General features: G+C 37.8%; 3 protein-coding genes across 9 annotated transcripts; 1 reads left to right on the top strand and 2 right to left on the bottom strand.

Moving 5' to 3' along the window:
- Positions 1 to 37: 37 nt before the first annotated feature.
- On the bottom strand, positions 38 to 1,728 carry LOC140774513 (glucan endo-1,3-beta-glucosidase 5-like). The gene is made up of 3 exons (XM_073117534.1): positions 1,385 to 1,728; positions 752 to 1,302; positions 38 to 675 (listed from the first exon to the last, which is right to left on the bottom strand). Exons 1-3 carry the CDS (start codon positions 1,726 to 1,728, stop codon positions 68 to 70), a joined length of 1,503 nt encoding a protein of 500 aa, XP_072973635.1. The 3' UTR covers positions 38 to 67.
- A 1,977-nt stretch (positions 1,729 to 3,705) lies between these two features.
- LOC140774458 (uncharacterized) lies at positions 3,706 to 9,031 on the top strand. Its single transcript, XM_073117465.1, has 10 exons — positions 3,706 to 3,888; positions 4,892 to 4,948; positions 5,064 to 5,131; positions 5,971 to 6,163; positions 6,270 to 6,385; positions 6,690 to 6,765; positions 6,887 to 6,946; positions 7,024 to 7,074; positions 7,873 to 7,951; positions 8,784 to 9,031. The coding sequence occupies exons 1-10, from the start codon at positions 3,808 to 3,810 to the stop codon at positions 8,885 to 8,887; spliced, it is 885 nt and encodes a 294-aa protein (XP_072973566.1). The 5' UTR covers positions 3,706 to 3,807; the 3' UTR covers positions 8,888 to 9,031.
- A 457-nt stretch (positions 9,032 to 9,488) lies between these two features.
- On the bottom strand, positions 9,489 to 15,608 carry LOC140774864 (uncharacterized). 7 transcript variants are annotated; one of them, XM_073118023.1, is made up of 12 exons: positions 15,345 to 15,590; positions 15,185 to 15,257; positions 14,973 to 15,024; positions 14,526 to 14,608; positions 13,448 to 14,387; positions 13,117 to 13,219; positions 12,884 to 13,017; positions 11,702 to 11,933; positions 11,007 to 11,142; positions 10,176 to 10,270; positions 9,967 to 10,090; positions 9,489 to 9,798 (listed from the first exon to the last, which is right to left on the bottom strand). In XM_073118023.1, exons 1-12 carry the CDS (start codon positions 15,425 to 15,427, stop codon positions 9,736 to 9,738), a joined length of 2,118 nt encoding a protein of 705 aa, XP_072974124.1. In that variant the 5' UTR covers positions 15,428 to 15,590; the 3' UTR covers positions 9,489 to 9,735. The 7 variants fall into 7 exon arrangements, 6 of the variants coding, with proteins under 6 accessions (XP_072974124.1, XP_072974123.1, XP_072974122.1 ...); XM_073118022.1 differs by having other exon boundaries at positions 13,117 to 13,222; positions 15,345 to 15,588; XM_073118021.1 differs by having other exon boundaries at positions 12,884 to 13,219; positions 15,345 to 15,594.
- Between the last annotated feature and the right edge of the window lie 711 nt (positions 15,609 to 16,319).

Raw genomic sequence — 16,319 nt, 5'->3', positions numbered from 1 at the left:
TCTTGAAGCTCTCCATTCTTACATGGCAAGCAAGCATCCCTAAATATGCTGCCATATTTTGATATCTTCAAAACGCTCTAAAGCTACCCAACAGAGCACCAAGAACCCAGCCACACACCAAAGCTACCCAAATTCTCCCCCAAGTTCTCAGCCCAGCGCCGGCGACAGCGCTGTTGCGGGCTGGCTGCCCCGCCAATTCATGCTTTCCGACGTCGATCATGATCTCAAACTTACAAGTCCCCTGCGACGGATCCGTCTTCGTGATCACCGACAAATTGGAGAACGTACACGTTCCCTTTTGTTGATCTGCCGTCTGATAGAACTGGTTGAACGCGTATGATATGTTACTCCTTGCATCTAGTGCACTGCACGTCGAGCCGTACCCAAGACTCGTGCAATCTGCATACGTGCACGCGTAGTTGACACTTCCGGTGATGTCCGGGGATGTGATGCTTGCCTCTGGTGCTAAGACACACCATTGCTTCTCTAAGTACTTGACTCCCTTGGCGTTGGCCAACTCTTGGCCGTTGCCTAAGGTTAGGTTGTACTTTGCCGTGCCGTCGTAGTAGAAGATGCCCCAGTGCCGCTCGAAATTGCCCGGTAGGACGCTCTTCGCGTCCTCGTCGAGCAGCGCGAAGATGTAGATATCCGGGGCCGTGGACCGCTTCGGCGTACCTACGAAGAGTTAACACGATAAGAGGTTATAGGTAATTACGATGGTTATATAACAGTTTAAGCTTTTTACCCGTACCTTTTCCTTCGATCACTCTGTTGATCAACCCCTGGTTGAATTGACGCGCGTAGTTTAGATTAGCATTCGGGTCGCCGTCCGTCGGCCAGCCGATCTCCCCGACGATGACCGGCATCGACCCGAAGCCGTTCTTCTCGAGGGCCCAAATGAGGGTGTCGTAATTAGCTTCGAAGACGTTGGTGTAGGTGAGGGGACCGTCGACGAGGGGGTTAGGGGTGCCGGAGAAGAAGGCGAAGTCGATCGGGAAGTGCGGATCGGCGTAGAGGCTAAGAAAGGGGTAGATGTTGAACGCAAGCGGGGCGCCATTGTTTTGGATGAAGCTGACGATGTCGATCATGAGATCGTGGATGTCAGCCCGGAATTCACCGCCCGACGGGAGACCGTTCGACGACTCGTATACGTCGGCGTTCAGGGGGATTGTGACCTTCACTTGACGGCCGAGCCCGGCCTTGATCAGTGCAGCTTGAATGTTTTGGAGGGCGGGAAAGGTCGTTTGTTGAAACATGCCTTTATATGTCTTTAAAAACGGCTCATTTCCAACTGCCACATACCTATATATATATATAATACCATTATTATTATTATTATTATTATTAACCTCTAGAGTAGCACCATTTGATAATTAAGACTTACCTTACGTCGACGCCAAACTTTGAGATATAATTCGACACATTCTGCATCACCCATTGCTCTGCAGCGCCTACGCTTCCGGCCAGAGAGGCCAAGAACTCGTTCGGTATTCCGATCATCACCTGAATCCCCGACCTCCCCAGCGCCTTCAGTGGGCCCGGCTCGGCCTCGAAGAGCTTCACCTTGTCGAATCCATTGTCTCGGAGAAGTCTCACAGTTATATCCGGGGGTAGAGGGTGAGTCGAACGAGTTCCCCAGTTGCATCCCAGCCCTTGTACTACTACTACTACTGGGGAGAGGATAAGGAGGTAGAATAGCAGAGGATGACGACGTTGAATACTTCCCATCTTGGCTGGGCTTAAGGTTAAGCTTTGTTTTGGGCTCCGTTGTCGTTTAAATAACAAGCGATGGATGGAATACTAAAAAGTTTGGAGCGATGGGAAAGGCATTGGATTCCGAGTAGGAGAAGTCCGAAGGATTGTAAATATGGAGATGGAAAGCAAGGAATGGAATTAGATGGACGACGACGTTACCGAACACTAGATACTACTTCGACTTGGCCACGACAGAAAGAGATCTTCTGCAGGAAGGCTGCTGGGATCTTTTTTGCAGTTTGTACTTGGCAGCCCATCATTGGTGGACGTGGATTTCTGAGATCTCCTCTGGTTTATTCCTTGCTTTTAATTTTTCTATAACCTTCATCTCCTATTCCGGACTTAGACTTCCGTATCCCAACATCCAATGATATCAACTTGGTCCTCCTTTGTTTTCCTTTCTTGGGTCTTTTGTATTGTCTTAGTATGCTATCAGCCGCTGGTTTCCGCTTTCCAGTTTCATGCATAAAAGATTTGTTCTTTTATTCTTCACAATTTCATGTCCACCTAACAGAGACAAATAATGTATTACAACTTGTCATTCTGAAGCTACCTGGGAGACATTATATATAGCTTCATTCCTATTTTTACAAGTTAATGTATACAGTTTCTCTTTGAATTTTGGTAGTCTGAAAAGGAGATTTTGACCGACCTAGCCCTCTTTTTTATTTTTTTACCGAGTTTATCTCTCAAATTTATCACAAATAAAGATCTAATTTATTGTAATCATAATAAAAATATTAAACTAATTAGTATTTTTAAAAATACTAATCAGTTCAATATTTTTTTTTCTTAGATAATTTTTTTTCCTTAACTGCCGAAAGATTAAGTTAAGATAATTTATACATATAAAACGATAAACTAATCAGCGTTTTAGGACAAGATAAAAACGCTAAACTAATTAATATTTTTACTTGGAGATAAAATGCTAATTAACTCAGTGTTTTTATTATGACTATAGTAAATTAAACTCCTTTTGGTAATAAGTTTGAGAAATAGTTTACTTCAGTAAAAATAAATTTGAACAGGACTAGTTTGGTCAAAAATTCGTCTAGAACAACTTTGTGTTGGAAACTATGAAATTTTTTGCAAACAAAAAAAACACCTAATACTAGTTGTTGCCAAAATTTTCAGGTAAATCTTATTAGAGAGCTAGCACCATGAGGTACTACGGCGCCAATTTATAGACCTGAGTGGCCACCATGACCTAGTTTAATATCGGAGACAGGGATATAAATAATAAATTGCATTTGATTGTACTGGAAAATAGGGGTGTCAAAATAAATGAGCAGCTCGGACTTGGCTCGCCTTGGTTCAAGCTTAGTCAAGCCTAAGCTCAAAATTGAGACTCAGTTTGAATTTCAAGTTGAGCCTAAACCCAAGTCGGCTTGTTCAGACTTAGCTCGACAGACTCGTTTATTCTCCTTCCTAGTCAATACTTTCTCGTCACCCTCACCACTCCTCATGTTCACTCATTACCCCTGCCCTCACCCGTCCGATCTCATCCTCTTCATCGGCCTCAATTGATAAGCCACAACCACTTCCTCTTCGTCGTTCTCTTCTTCCTCTATCGACCATCTCCTTAGGCCTCTTTCGGCTACCTCCTACTTTGTCAGCCTCCCCTTTGTCAAACTCCTCCATTATTGACCATCTCCTTTGGCCTTCTCTATCGGCAAGCAGGTGCCTTCTCTTCTTCATTGGCTTCCTCCTTTTACTCCTCCTCACTGTCGACGCAATCTCCACCTTCTCATCCTCTGATCAAGCTCGAGCTTGGCTAAGCTTGGCTTGACTTGAGCTGAACCAAGCCTAAACAACACAGCTCAAAATTCATTTCGAGCCGAGCCTAAGTTAGCTCTGGCTCACTCGGGCTCGGCTCGTTTGCACCTCTTATCTTATCCGGAAATACGAGCAAAAAGGTAATTTACATTTTTCACCCCGGAACATTAGTATTTCCAAGTTCACTTTTCTCCGTCGTCGTTCCGAATCCCCTCTATTTCTTCTCTCTCCTGCTTCTAGATCGCGTGGGGGAAAGGAGGGGAAGAAGAAGCGATTATGTCGGAGAACCCACCCATCTTCCAGGAAGCATCTCGATGCGACGTATGCCACTGTAGCTTCACCACTTTCCGCCGACGGGTACGTCTCCACTCCGTTCTTCCTATCTCGGAACCGATCCGATTCCTCCCAAATTGGTAGTGGAGAAGTTATAATAGTCCGATCGGAGACTTCGACTCCAGATTTAGTTGGATGCAGTGATTCCTCTGATTGAAATTTGATTTGATTTCTCAATCGGATGGGGGTCCGTGTGATCTCGCGAAGCCCCAATTTTGGAACTGTTGTAGTAGCAGTTGACGATGTGCTCAATTTCTGATTTTGAAGAGGAAATTTTAAGAATGTGGTGGACGTTAGTAATGGTCCTCGACAAATCTTGGGATTATAGGATAGAGATGTATAGGATGGTAAAGGAAGAAAGAAATTTTTGAGGGTTTGGATTTTGGAGGAGCAAACAAGAGGAGAAATAACAAAATGCGTATATGACAAGAGCTAAAAAAGAAGGGTAATTTTTCAATGCTATTTTATCTGTTGTTTTCCACTTTCATGGAGAAAGAGAAATGGGCTCTGAATAAATGGCGGATATTGCCCAGTTGCCTATGATTTTGGTGAGAGGAAAGACTTCATTAAGCTAAAATTTTCTTGTCTGGATTTTCACTCAATTTAGCTGGGTATTTTCTTCTTTTTATTTTCTTTTTACTCTCTAGACTTGGTCAAAGTTTAATTCAGTATACATGTAGCTATATATTTCATTTCCAAACCTAGTGCTCTTCACTTTGACACTATACACATTCATTTCCTTTACAACTTGTGGTTGCTGAAGGAATAATCTACCAGAGAGTCATAACTTTTATGTAAATAATGTTAACCGATACACCTCCAGCCAGCACTATTTGCTTGCAGAATTTTTTATTTTTAACCTACCTTATAGTGTATAATATAATAATAACAGCTCACTTTCACTGCTCTATGGAAGTTCTAGAAGAACTCATGTTTGGTTGTTTTGTGTTATGTATTTTACTGAATAAAACCATTTCAACTTTGCTTGTCTCAATATGTTGCTTATTTTCGTAATTTTCTTCTGCAGCATCATTGCCGATGTTGTGGGAGAACATTGTGCAGTGAGCATTCGTCATACCACATGGTAGACATCCTATCACTATTTCTTATAGACTGATTGGTTCATTCTTTTTCTGAAAAGAACCATTTTAAGTTTGCAATCACATTGTTGCTACTGAAATTGTTGGTTAAATTTTCAGGCTTTACCACAATACGGCATTTATTCAAATGTCAGAGTCTGCTATGAGTGTTTCAACAATCCTTCTCGGTAGTGTTTCTTAGTTTTCTTTATTGTAGATATATCACAACTTATATCCTTTGATGATATTAGAATATTAGATGAATGACAGATGTAGTTCTCTAACTTGGGAAACATGGTAAAGCTTTTTAGTCTTTGTTTCATTATCTTGTGCAGAGTCATCATGTTGTATTGTCATATGTAATTTTGTCCTTCCTCTTATATTTTCTCTTTACAACATGAAACATTTGTGATCTGAAAAGTGAAAATTAATTGTATCATAATTTTATGCATAAATTCAGTTTTCTGGAGTTATTCGTTAGGCTTTGTGCCATTATTTAGAACTTAGGAATCAAGTAAGCATGGACAGTTTCAATGAAGTCATGCTCCGTTTTGGCATAAGAGGTGGACAAACATGTAAATCAGTTACGCTTGCTTGGATGCGCTCCGCAATACCTAGATGAATATTGCTTTTCGTCATTGATTTAAATGTTATGTCATCTATTTTAAATAACTGTTGTAGTTTATTGTATCAACTATGAGTAGACAGTCAATTGCATATTTCTTTCTTTATGCTATATTAATACATGAAATATTAACCAGCTTTGTGAATCACTAGTCTGAAAGGCCTATCATTGATTTTGCATCGGTTGAGTTGATGCTATGATGCGTCAATTCTACAAGGAGGATAAATAATTTCTTTCTACCTCTAACTTTCATGTATATGTGATCTGTGTGTGTGCTGGCACCAATACCTGCATGTATGTATATATAGTATTGCCTTTTTTGTTGATTTGAAGCAGCTAATGTTACATGCACTTTGCCATTATGTAACATTTAATTGGTTTTTTTTTTTTATGATATTTTAGTGCTGATAAGGAACCTTTCTCAAATACTGTGGCTTCTGCAACGGATACCTTTTCAAGTTTAAAATTGGGTAAGGATAATGTTTCACTGCCTGCACAAACTTCAGGAGATAATAGTGTGGGCATTCCTGAGTGCAAGTGCGGAATGCCCTTGTGCATATGTGAAGCTCCAAAACCAGAACCTCCTCCCATACAGGTAGACAATTGTTCAGTTCCAGTAGAACTTTTTTCCTGATAAAATGTTTATGCAGAACTTGTATCTGATGTTTCCATCCTCCTGATGCTCATATGCTGAGACCCAGAGTACCAGTTTCTCCAGTGGGCAGTCCAACCAAAGACCAAAGAAGGTTATCAGCACCCAACAATTGGGTGAATCTAGTACAAAGAAGGCTGCATCTTCTTCAACCAGCAATTCAGGGTTATTTCAAAGTCCATTCCCTTGCTTTCCCTTATGAAAGTTTTGATGTTATCTATACCAACATTAATCTAGTTATCACCATGTCATCCTGTGCCTTGAAGAGCTAAACTCTAGGCAGTTATTATTATAATTGCCACATTTAGGCATTTTTCTTCTCATCCATCTGGAATTGCTGCTAGCCATGTTTTCCCTAGTAATATTCTTATAGAATTTGCTGCATAGGAATTGGATTGTGAAAAAGATGATGTGTCTATATGGACATTCAAAGCTTTTCCTGGTAAACTTTTCTGTGATGTCTTTGCAGCTCATTTATAAATATTGGTCAGACAAGCAATCCCAGCTTGGTTCAAGGTTCTGCAGATTATGATGTCAGCGGTGAGGTATCAACGTTATCAAATTAGCCAATAGATTTCATGTTGTTTTTTCATGCTCCACTGTCATTTGGATTTAACATGTTTGTAAGGGAGGGTTTCTTTAAGTGAGTTTCACTTTACTTTTCAGGGTTTAAGAGAAGCTATTAAGAAAAGTGATGTTACAGCTGTTAGGAAACTTCTTAGTGAGGTATCTATTTTATCTGTGTTTCTGTCTGTCTGTTTCATTTCATCATTGATCATAACCTCACTTCCATTGTTGGACAGGGGGTGGATGCAAACTATTGTGATAGGCAAGGGTCGACTTTACTGCATTTGGTATGTGTCTTATTGTGATATTTTTTGTCGTTTGATCATAATATATGCATGTATTGATCAGTTGGATGTGCTGCATTCTATTAGAAATTAGAATCAGTTATTGAAGTAGTTCACATCTTAAAGGCATTTTGACAAGAAACTTAGAACCCAGGAGATACTTTTGTTATGCAGAGATATTTAATTGCACTCTTAACCTTTGAAATAGAATAACATAGGCGATTTGAGAAGATCATAATATCCAATCATTTTGTAAAGTAATTCATTAATGTGAATAACCTCCACTGATCCTGAATATGCTTTTATTCTATTGACAATTTGTTGAAGAATAAGTAAATAACAAATCTGAAGTTTGAAAATCTTATCTTGCTTCCTTGCACGGATCAATTGCTTTTAAGTAACATAGTAATATGTGACACGGCATCTAATGGACCTGTTTTGTTATATATTGGTATTTATGTTTAGATGTTTCTTTGTTGTAAGGTAATAAAATAAATAAAAGACATGATTGAGCATTTTGAGGATGTCACTGTGATTTCACTTGGTTGTGAAATTCGGAAACTTGATATCTCCATTCATGCCAATATATGTGCTTGTACATTTCTTCTATTTAACTATTAGCAATCTTTTCAACACAGCATTGATCAAATGTGCCATATTAGCGTCACGAAACTACTCAGAACTTGAATTTAATTTATGAGTCTATCTGAATTATGCCACCTCTCTCTCAGTTCTCTTGGCTTTTTCCTGTGAATCTTTGGTTCGGTTGTCTAATAGAGATCCTTCTACCAATTATTGCAGGCTGCACTTTTTAACCAGACTGAGATAGCCCTAATTCTTATGGACAGTGGAGCAAGTCTGGAACGCAAGAATGCACAAGGTTAGAGATTTTCCATTGCTTAGGCTAATCCATTGTCATTATAGAAGGATTCCCTCTAAAACTCTGTCAAATATGTGTATCTGTGAATCTGCATCAATTATGGGAAAGAGTATCCCCTTGCTTTCAGACAGTTTTCTAATTTTCTCAATTTTTGACTCCACTTTGGCAGCCTCTTCTTTTATGGCATTCTCGCCAAATTAGAAAGAAGTCCTATGTTTTCCCAGATAAATATCTTGCATGCCATGGGAAACCAAATATAATTATGAACTATTTTCAGCCTATCCATGCTTTGAGTCTGACTCTTCATCTCATTTCATCTTCCTCATTGTTAGCATGTGTGCCATGTGCCAGAAAATGAAAAAAAATAAATTCTTCTACTATTGCCTTTTCTCATCACTTACAACTGAAAACCTGCTGTCCTCTAAATTATTTCATTTTCATCTTTAACTAATTCAGGAGTGTATATTTCTCTCTCTTTCTAGAATGTTTCTTCAGGAAGTTCTTTGACAGTATTGACTGAGTAACACGATTAACTGTTTCAAAGGGGAACACTTAGTATAGATAATGATTCTTGTTCATTAAATACCCTCTGGTCACAGATAATTTGTGACTGTCCTCAAACCATTAGATGAAGTGTGATTCTGAAGATGCCTTTCAGTTGATATTAGGGAATCTGTCAAAAAAGTGGCATTCCTATGAAAGGGAGTTATTATAGACAATGTTCGATATTGAAGATGATTACACTATCTAAGTAGACGGGCGGAAGTAATTGCTTGCATCTCTATGCCATGTCAGAAACTTATGTTGCTAATATCACCCGTTTCTTGTTCAGGGGAAACACCTCTGGAATGTGCTCCTACGATGCTGCAGTATAAGATGCAGACAAAGATGGAAGAACTTGCAGGTGGACAATCGGGTGATAATATTGTAAATTGAGACTCGGTACTTATTTTGTTTTCTCTACACGCGGAGGCTTACTTTTGGCGTCAGCCACCCGTGCCATTCCATTCTCATGGCATGATTAAACCCTGTGCCACTTTTGTATGTCATGTTGCTGCAAGGAACAAGCTATATTCTCTGCGTTTCTGCATAGCAAATAGGATCTCAGCATTTTCTTCATTATTCGAATAAGGCTTGAACCTTGGTTGGCAAAACTCTACTTCTATTAATTACTTGTTCGATATATTTTGACTCTAGGATGGCGCCACTTGATGTGACAAAAGAACATTTATCCATTGCATCAAGATAGGGCTGGATTTGTCATTAATAGCTCTTTAGAAATGAGTTTAAGGTTGCACGCAGCTTTCCTCCAGCTCGTTTTTGGATGGAGCATTTTGCTCTAGGACATGATTCATATACATTGATTTCAAAAAAAAAAAAAAAAAATTTGATGTAGGAAAATTATGTAGCTCACCCGTATAAAATTTCAGAGGGAAATTTGGAAATGGCTTGACAAGCACGAGAACAGGTATCAAATTGAAGGATTCTCAAGGTATTATTGTCCATATTGATGACAGACGTTTCTGAACAAAGAAAGGGTCAAAGCGAATACATTCTTAATATTAATGTGATACATGGTATATATATGGAGAATCCTAAAATGAGCACTCACAAATAAGATATTTTACAATGCAGATGGGAAGATACATTAAAAGCACCATGGCATTTGATTCCTCATCAAAGTCACCCTGGTACACTAAATTTGATCAAGTGAGACAATAGCATGTCCTTTTAACTTTGTGAACATCATTCAGGGAGGGAGTAATTTCCACAGAATCTCTATGTTACTGCATTTCAAAATATGCGGTAATTGCTTTCAACTTGCCGTTCAGAAAGTTCTTCTCAACCTACAACCAAAAGATTCGTCATGAGATATTAGCTTCTCACAGAAAGGAAAAAAAAAACTAAGTGAATATACTTTGAGTGATTCCTCAATTGGAGAAGGAGAAAGGGAGGATAAATATATCCTTTTAACTTCTTAATTAAAATTAAGAAAAGCTAGCAAAATAGAATACCTCAAGCGACCAGGGAGGCTCAACTGATAAAGCCAGCTCTGCCAATTGGTTTAGATTAACATTTCGAGGGAGAAACATCACTAGTCTTGAAGCAATCATTCTCGAGAGTTTGAAAAGGAAATATCTAACAAAAAAGAAAAAAAAATATAAGCAAACCCCAGCTTTCTAAATATAACATCTGCAGGAACAAGCACAAAGAAAGGATCTACCCATCACGAGGCTTAAGCATGGTGCTGATATCATAAATTTCCACTTTAGCATAGTCAGGACCTCCCCAAGGAGGTGACATGAAAGCAGTTTCTCCCTGCAGTAATCAACATACACATATAGTTATTACCATATAGCATGTCAGATGTCTATTCGGTGTTATATTGCTTCCTTCTGACTGTTAACACTTGTACCAAAAGGACAAAGAATGCCAAAAGAGAAATGACGATGGAAATCAGCAGGCTCCCAAAAGATTGATGGCTCTCCAAGTATGCTCTCATGGTTTTGAACTTGTTCTAAAGCATTAACGTCTGATCTTATCTTTGTGTTATCTATTATTATAAGAAGATGACAGAGTAAAGGTTAACACAGTGGTTCTTTTGATAACCTTCAAAAAGGCAAATATGTAAAACATTTAAGTTTTAAATGGCATATATAATATTTCGGGCAGCTCATATGTTTTCCCTCTGGCTTCTTAACTTTCAGAGAGAATGATCTAGCACCTAACAATACTAGTTGGCCTGATGTTAATTAATATTTGAATACTTGATGGATATAGTTTAAGCATTTATGAAGCTAATTCTGCATTATTGAAAGAGAAAAAACCAATAATGTAAGAACTTTCAGGCATTTTATCAGAGAAAGATGCAAATGGAGCTCATGGATTCAACTTTCTTGCAAGCGATAGAGAATGAAGATTCATTAAGTTAAAGTAAATACAGACATCTACCTAGAATAACCCAACTACCAACGCAAAGAGTTAAATTCATATTCTATAGAAAAGAATATCTTCAGATCATGTTAGAAAGCATGTTAAAAAGGGACAGTATTACCTTCAAGCAAGGGGCCATCTGAAAGAAATCACCTACAATGAAATCTATCTGGTTGGCAACTCCATAAATAGCTGCATTGTGTTGAGCATAATCAACTTTTTGGGGATCAATGTCTATAGCGATGACATGATTGCTCCTGAAATACAACAATTTTCTGAAATCAGATAGGGGATTAAAATTCCCTTCTGATTGAGGCATAAAGCTGGAAACTGAAATTTTGCCATAAGTTACATAATTTAATTATCAGAAATGTTATAAAATGGTATCACCTACAAAAACCAGGTCCTGCATAAAGTTTTCAAGAACAGATTAACTGATATGGATCAAGATTTGTTGGTCTATTCTTGAAAAATCAGGTACAAGTTACGGCCTTTTCCTCAGAAAAACAGTAATATGATTTCATTCTCAAAGAAAACAAGTATATCATGTTTCAGTAAGTTTCATTAAATATGCTAAGAATTATACATATCCAAGCTTCAAATACATCCCTTTCTCCAAAGAATTGAGAGAACTGGTTGATGATTAGACAGATTCTTCATTGTGTTCTCACAGATCTCATGTTAACTAACCAAGTAGCTAAAGCTGATGAAAGGTAAACAATGAAAGCAAATCCCATATGTATGGTCGGTTACAAAGATCAATTAAATAATACCATGGCTGTTGGATTATTTAAAAACAAGGAAACACTTACGCACTTCATAGCAAACTGGATGGCGTTTCCACCAACTCCTGTGAAACAATCAATGATGGTGCCACTACCACAACGGGATGCATGATGTCTTGCAATGGGCTCTGGTGTGACAGAAAACCACCCTTCTTCATCCATCTTTATACCCTTATCAAAATGAGAAAAAAGTAAGTACCTCTGACTCCAGTACTTAATGATATCAGCGGAGAGGCCTTCAATTACTCCTTGTAATGTATGATCTGCAAGAGAAAACAAATTTAGGGAAAAGAGATGATGTTCATAAGTAGCAAGGGTACATAAATTGCATAAGAATTAGAAAAGGACATATATGAGAATTTAATAAGAAAATTAATTTAAAAAAGACAATGCACACTCTGAAGTGTTTAAGTATATTGAGTTCTGTTGTTGCTGTTTACAATAACTCCCTCAGCTGCAGCTATTTTACCTACTTCAGTCAAACTAATCAAAAGGCAGTGTTGGTTGAGTTTGATCAGCCAAGACTCTCAGATGCTCTAAATTTGCTGCACCATAGCACCTAATGCTCACTAGTATTTGCGTTTCAACTTAATATTCTTGTAGGACTTTTCCTCCAAATTTGTGATATTGCAAGATAAAGAATCCACTATCAATTAGTTACACACTATATGAAGAAAAAAAATTCAGTCTATGTCATATAGTACCAAGATATTACAAGTTGAGATTATAGAAGTACCACAATATGTGTACTTATGCCTTGATGATATATCATCAACATAATTCAGTCTGCTCTTCAATACTTTACAACTGCAGTAGGCATTAAAAAATAAACATACTTTGAACTTGCCTACAAGTGAGGATCTTGTCACTAACATAGCTGTTAGAAAAGAACCCAAAGTGATGCAAGCATATCTACATAAACTAACAATCTTACACAGCAATCCTGCATTTACCTGCAGTATATTTATTGCAACAATTAAGTTGATCTAACAAAAAGCAAAATAAGAAAATTAACTATTTTACAACTATCTTCATTGTACAACTGAAGAACAAAATGAATATGAAAAAGTGTCAATGAATAAGCAGAAGCAGAAAGCTTGACAACCTAATTTGGATTTGCTTCTATCTGACAAATAACTCATACTCAGAAAAAAGCAGATCAATAGAAATGGAAAAACAAATGAAAGTTTAGCCATCCTTATATTAGTCTTACGTGATTGGAGTCTTCTTACTCTCTTCTTCTTTTTTGTTGTAGCAATTCCATAATAACTGTCTAGTCCATCAGTCGTAGAGACCTGATTTTCTATATTTTCATTGGATCGTATTTCATCTATTGTAAATCTCGTACTGCCAAGGAAACAAACATTTGCCAAGACAAAAGTATAATGGAAGTAAAGAAACCTTTTAATGAAATTTTTTTGAACTTTAAGTTTTTTTTCTACATACCTTCTGTTTGTCAGGTTTTCAAGTGAAAAATCAGGCACATTGAATGTCTCTTGACAAACAACATTCTGTTCCTGTTTATCAAGATTTTTCCTGATGTCCAGCTCTTCTATTACAAAAAGGAAAAAGAAGCATAGAATAGAATCTCATTATTTTCCAAGCATCTGCAGAACATAAAATCATCATATGAAAGCAGTGAATTCAAATAAAAATTATGATATACATGCTATCAAATAATTAACATGAAGAGAAAGCTGCAGCTAGTGTTTCATATATGAACTAATGCATGAAAGCTAAAATCTGAAAGATTTGAGTTGAAATAAAACTAGCTTACCAGACACTTCCTTTTCAATGGCATTATGCATTTTGGATGATATATCTTTTAATGTCTGATTGATATAGTCATCATTTTTATTCTCCTGAAATGAGTAGCTGGTATCTTGTAATCCATGTGCACCCTCTTCAATATCTGCATATGTGCTGGAAGAGAATGCAAAGTCCTCCAAGCCTGAAGGAGGGCACCAGGTAGATTCCTGTGTTTTGACATTGTAAAAATAATTTCTCATGTAAAAAGCATCCCAAATTACTCTCCAGTCACCATATTCAAAATGTATACTGTTATCAGAATTTTGAACACCATGATCACTCAGAGACAACTCCACTGAGCTTATACTAGGTTTTAGAGTTTGAATGTCAATAGACCCACAATTTCCGCTGGTAGCATCACATGATATTGATGAAAATCCTTGGTACCTTTTCTCATCATCCTTTTTATATGATTGTCCCTCCTGACAAGGTTCACAAATGGTACCTTTAATTTCATTTCCAAGAAAATCATTCTCCATGAACTCAGCATTTGATTGGGAAGCAATATCACTACACTTAGTTTCTCGAACAACATAATCAGATCTTGTTTCTTCAATCATTTCATCACATAGTTGAACGTTGACAACCTCACTAAGGTTAAGCACTTTCGCTTCTGCAGCATTTGTTTGAGAGCAGATATAGTCTTGAACGCACTCTTCTCCTTGACCATACAGACTAAGTTGTTCAGGTACCTCTTTAACTTTGCAAATAGAGGCCTCACTGTAGCCTTCTGTAGCCTTGCAGGAAAAAGGTATACTTTTGTAATCATGGCAAACTCCTGAAGGACCAATATTTTCCCATTCACTAACTTTAGAAACAGTAGGTGCTGCATTATCTACTGGATTATCAGAAGACAGAGATTTCACGCGCATTCCTTTTTTCTTTCCACTAGTAGTCATAGACTTCTTCTGCATTGAGCAAGGAGATTAGCTCAAATGTAGACAATAAAGATACAGATGGAGGTTAGGACCTATGAGTATGAAATTGTCTTAGTAACTTCATAATAATAAAGTTAGATATGTCACCAAAAAAAAAAAAAAAGCTACCTCCTTACTTGTGCTGAAGGAAACAGGCAGCCCCAATGCATCCATCTGACAAGCTAATTCCCAATCTTCAATATAAGAATAACCTATAAAGCTCAAAGAGATGCACAGTTTTTCAATATTAAAGATTCAAACTGAGAAAGTTGGAGTGCAAAGAAGAATTTAGAAAAGGAATGGCAAAACTAAGTCACCACAGATACCATCCACGAAGGATAACGTATAGCTTGTGAACTTTTGCATCCAGATTAAGAAAAAAAGAGAGCTAGTTAACGCATAACTTTGTCTAGTCAACTTATTTTCTCCTCTAAACAGTAGAATCGATGAACTAATTTAGCTTGCAATTAGGCAAATTATCAGCGTTATCATGTTAAATGAATTTCCGTAGCTAACTTTTTACAAGTAACTATCTTCCTCAAAGAGCGCAGCTTTAAAGAAGATAGAGAAGCTTACCATCCACTGTTTGCTTCCTGGGCGAGTTCGTATCAACAGTGGCAAGAGATACCTGCAAGTTATGACAGATTAAAAACTAATAAAAAAATATTTTTGAAATCGAAACAATATCAGCAACGAAAAATGAGTTGCTATTTTATCAAAAGAGAAAAGTTAAAAGTAGAGAAAATAGGTTAAAAGAAAAAAAAAATCCGAACAATAAGTACACTCACCTCAGCTTCGTCTTGCGGAGAGCAATCGCGGTTATAGTTCTTCGAGCTTTTGTTGACTCCTGTTGCGTTCTCCCTGTTCGACAAAATTCCGCCAAGATTTTGAGAAACAAAACGAAAAGGTAAGATAAGAGGAGGAGGAGGAGGAAGGGGAATAGCTCACCATAGATAGACCTCAGTTAGCTTAAAGAGATGGCCAAGCTTTCTAATAGCCGGCGATTCTGCCATGGAATCGGCGGCGGCCATCTAGGAGGAGGAAAAGTGTTTGAAGACTACGAAATACGAAAAAGGCTCGCCCGACTCGGGGAACTTCAATTCTTCGGAGACAGGGGTTTGTGATTGGGTCGGATAAATAGTGAAATCGGATCCAGATCACGAGCCCGATAAAATCTAGCTCTCTCACGACAAATTATAATGAATTCAAATCAGCCCTAGCTCACAGCTACAGCCGCACCCTCACCTCAAACATCCACCCTCACTGCTTGGCATAACCGTCTACTTATCCCCTGCTCCACTAGGCACCCCCTTTCTGCCTCCCTTAACCTTGGTTCTCATCTCGCACACTTAACTATTGTCACTTCTCGTTATTGTTACTTTTCTTTTGCCTAAATAATAACCACTCGTTGGTGCAAAACTTATGTTCTTCGCCAACCCCACCCTTGAGGATGTCGGTGGCTGTAACGATTGCTAGAACCGTCTTAGTTTTCTAAGCTAGGCTATGTTTACGTGCTTTTACATTTTCTATATTTTTATGTATTAGTCATAGGTTGAATCTGCTTTGCTTTGGAGTTGAGCTCCTATTTTATTCTTAGGGTTTTTAGTTTGTTTTGCATGTTGTTTTTTTTAGGTCTATTATGGTACTGATTACGCCATAGAATGCTAAATCACTTCTGTTTACGCTTTCTCGTAAGCTTCTTGATGCTTTGTGTGGTATTGCTTATATTTGGCTAAGTGAGAGACTAAAATTATTTTAGGATGGAAGTCTTATCTTTTGTGCGCTTTCCTACGATATCTTTTGGGTTGATTACCTTGTTTGTTAGCCTGTATAAGGCTTGTTAAAGTATTGACGTCCTATTTATTTTCTTTGTTTATAATTTTCTTTTTTACTAATTTTTTGTTGGTATTAAGTTATAACAAT

This window comes from Typha angustifolia, chromosome 13, assembly GCF_048772165.1.
Source record: "Typha angustifolia cultivar Huaian chromosome 13, ASM4877216v1, whole genome shotgun sequence".
Classification (NCBI taxonomy): domain Eukaryota; kingdom Viridiplantae; phylum Streptophyta; class Magnoliopsida; order Poales; family Typhaceae; genus Typha; species Typha angustifolia.
The sequence above is the reverse complement of the archived record's forward strand: the minus strand, read 5'-3'. Positions and strand labels throughout refer to the sequence as shown.

What these genes read in the sequence shown, in the direction of transcription:
- LOC140774864 (XM_073118020.1), bottom strand. Translation starts at nt 15,427, where the DNA reads ATGGCCGCCGCCGATTCCATGGCAGAATCGCCGGCTATTAGAAAGCTT. An exon ending in CTCCGCAAGACGAAGCTGAG is followed by an intron (nt 15,025 to 15,184) that starts GTGAGTGTACTT and finishes CATAACTTGCAG; the next exon opens with GTATCTCTTGCCACTGTTGA. An exon ending in AGCCTCCCTGGTCGCTTGAG is followed by an intron (nt 9,799 to 9,966) that starts GTATTCTATTTT and finishes TTTTGGTTGTAG; the next exon opens with GTTGAGAAGAACTTTCTGAA.
- LOC140774513 (XM_073117534.1), bottom strand. Translation starts at nt 1,728, where the DNA reads ATGGGAAGTATTCAACGTCGTCATCCTCTGCTATTCTACCTCCTTATC. An exon ending in AAGTTTGGCGTCGACGTAAG is followed by an intron (nt 1,303 to 1,384) that starts GTAAGTCTTAAT and finishes ATATATATATAG; the next exon opens with GTATGTGGCAGTTGGAAATG. An exon ending in CAGAGTGATCGAAGGAAAAG is followed by an intron (nt 676 to 751) that starts GTACGGGTAAAA and finishes AACTCTTCGTAG; the next exon opens with GTACGCCGAAGCGGTCCACG.
- LOC140774458 (XM_073117465.1), top strand. Translation starts at nt 3,808, where the DNA reads ATGTCGGAGAACCCACCCATCTTCCAGGAAGCATCTCGATGCGACGTA. An exon ending in TCACCACTTTCCGCCGACGG is followed by an intron (nt 3,889 to 4,891) that starts GTACGTCTCCAC and finishes TTTCTTCTGCAG; the next exon opens with CATCATTGCCGATGTTGTGG. An exon ending in GGTCGACTTTACTGCATTTG is followed by an intron (nt 7,075 to 7,872) that starts GTATGTGTCTTA and finishes CAATTATTGCAG; the next exon opens with GCTGCACTTTTTAACCAGAC.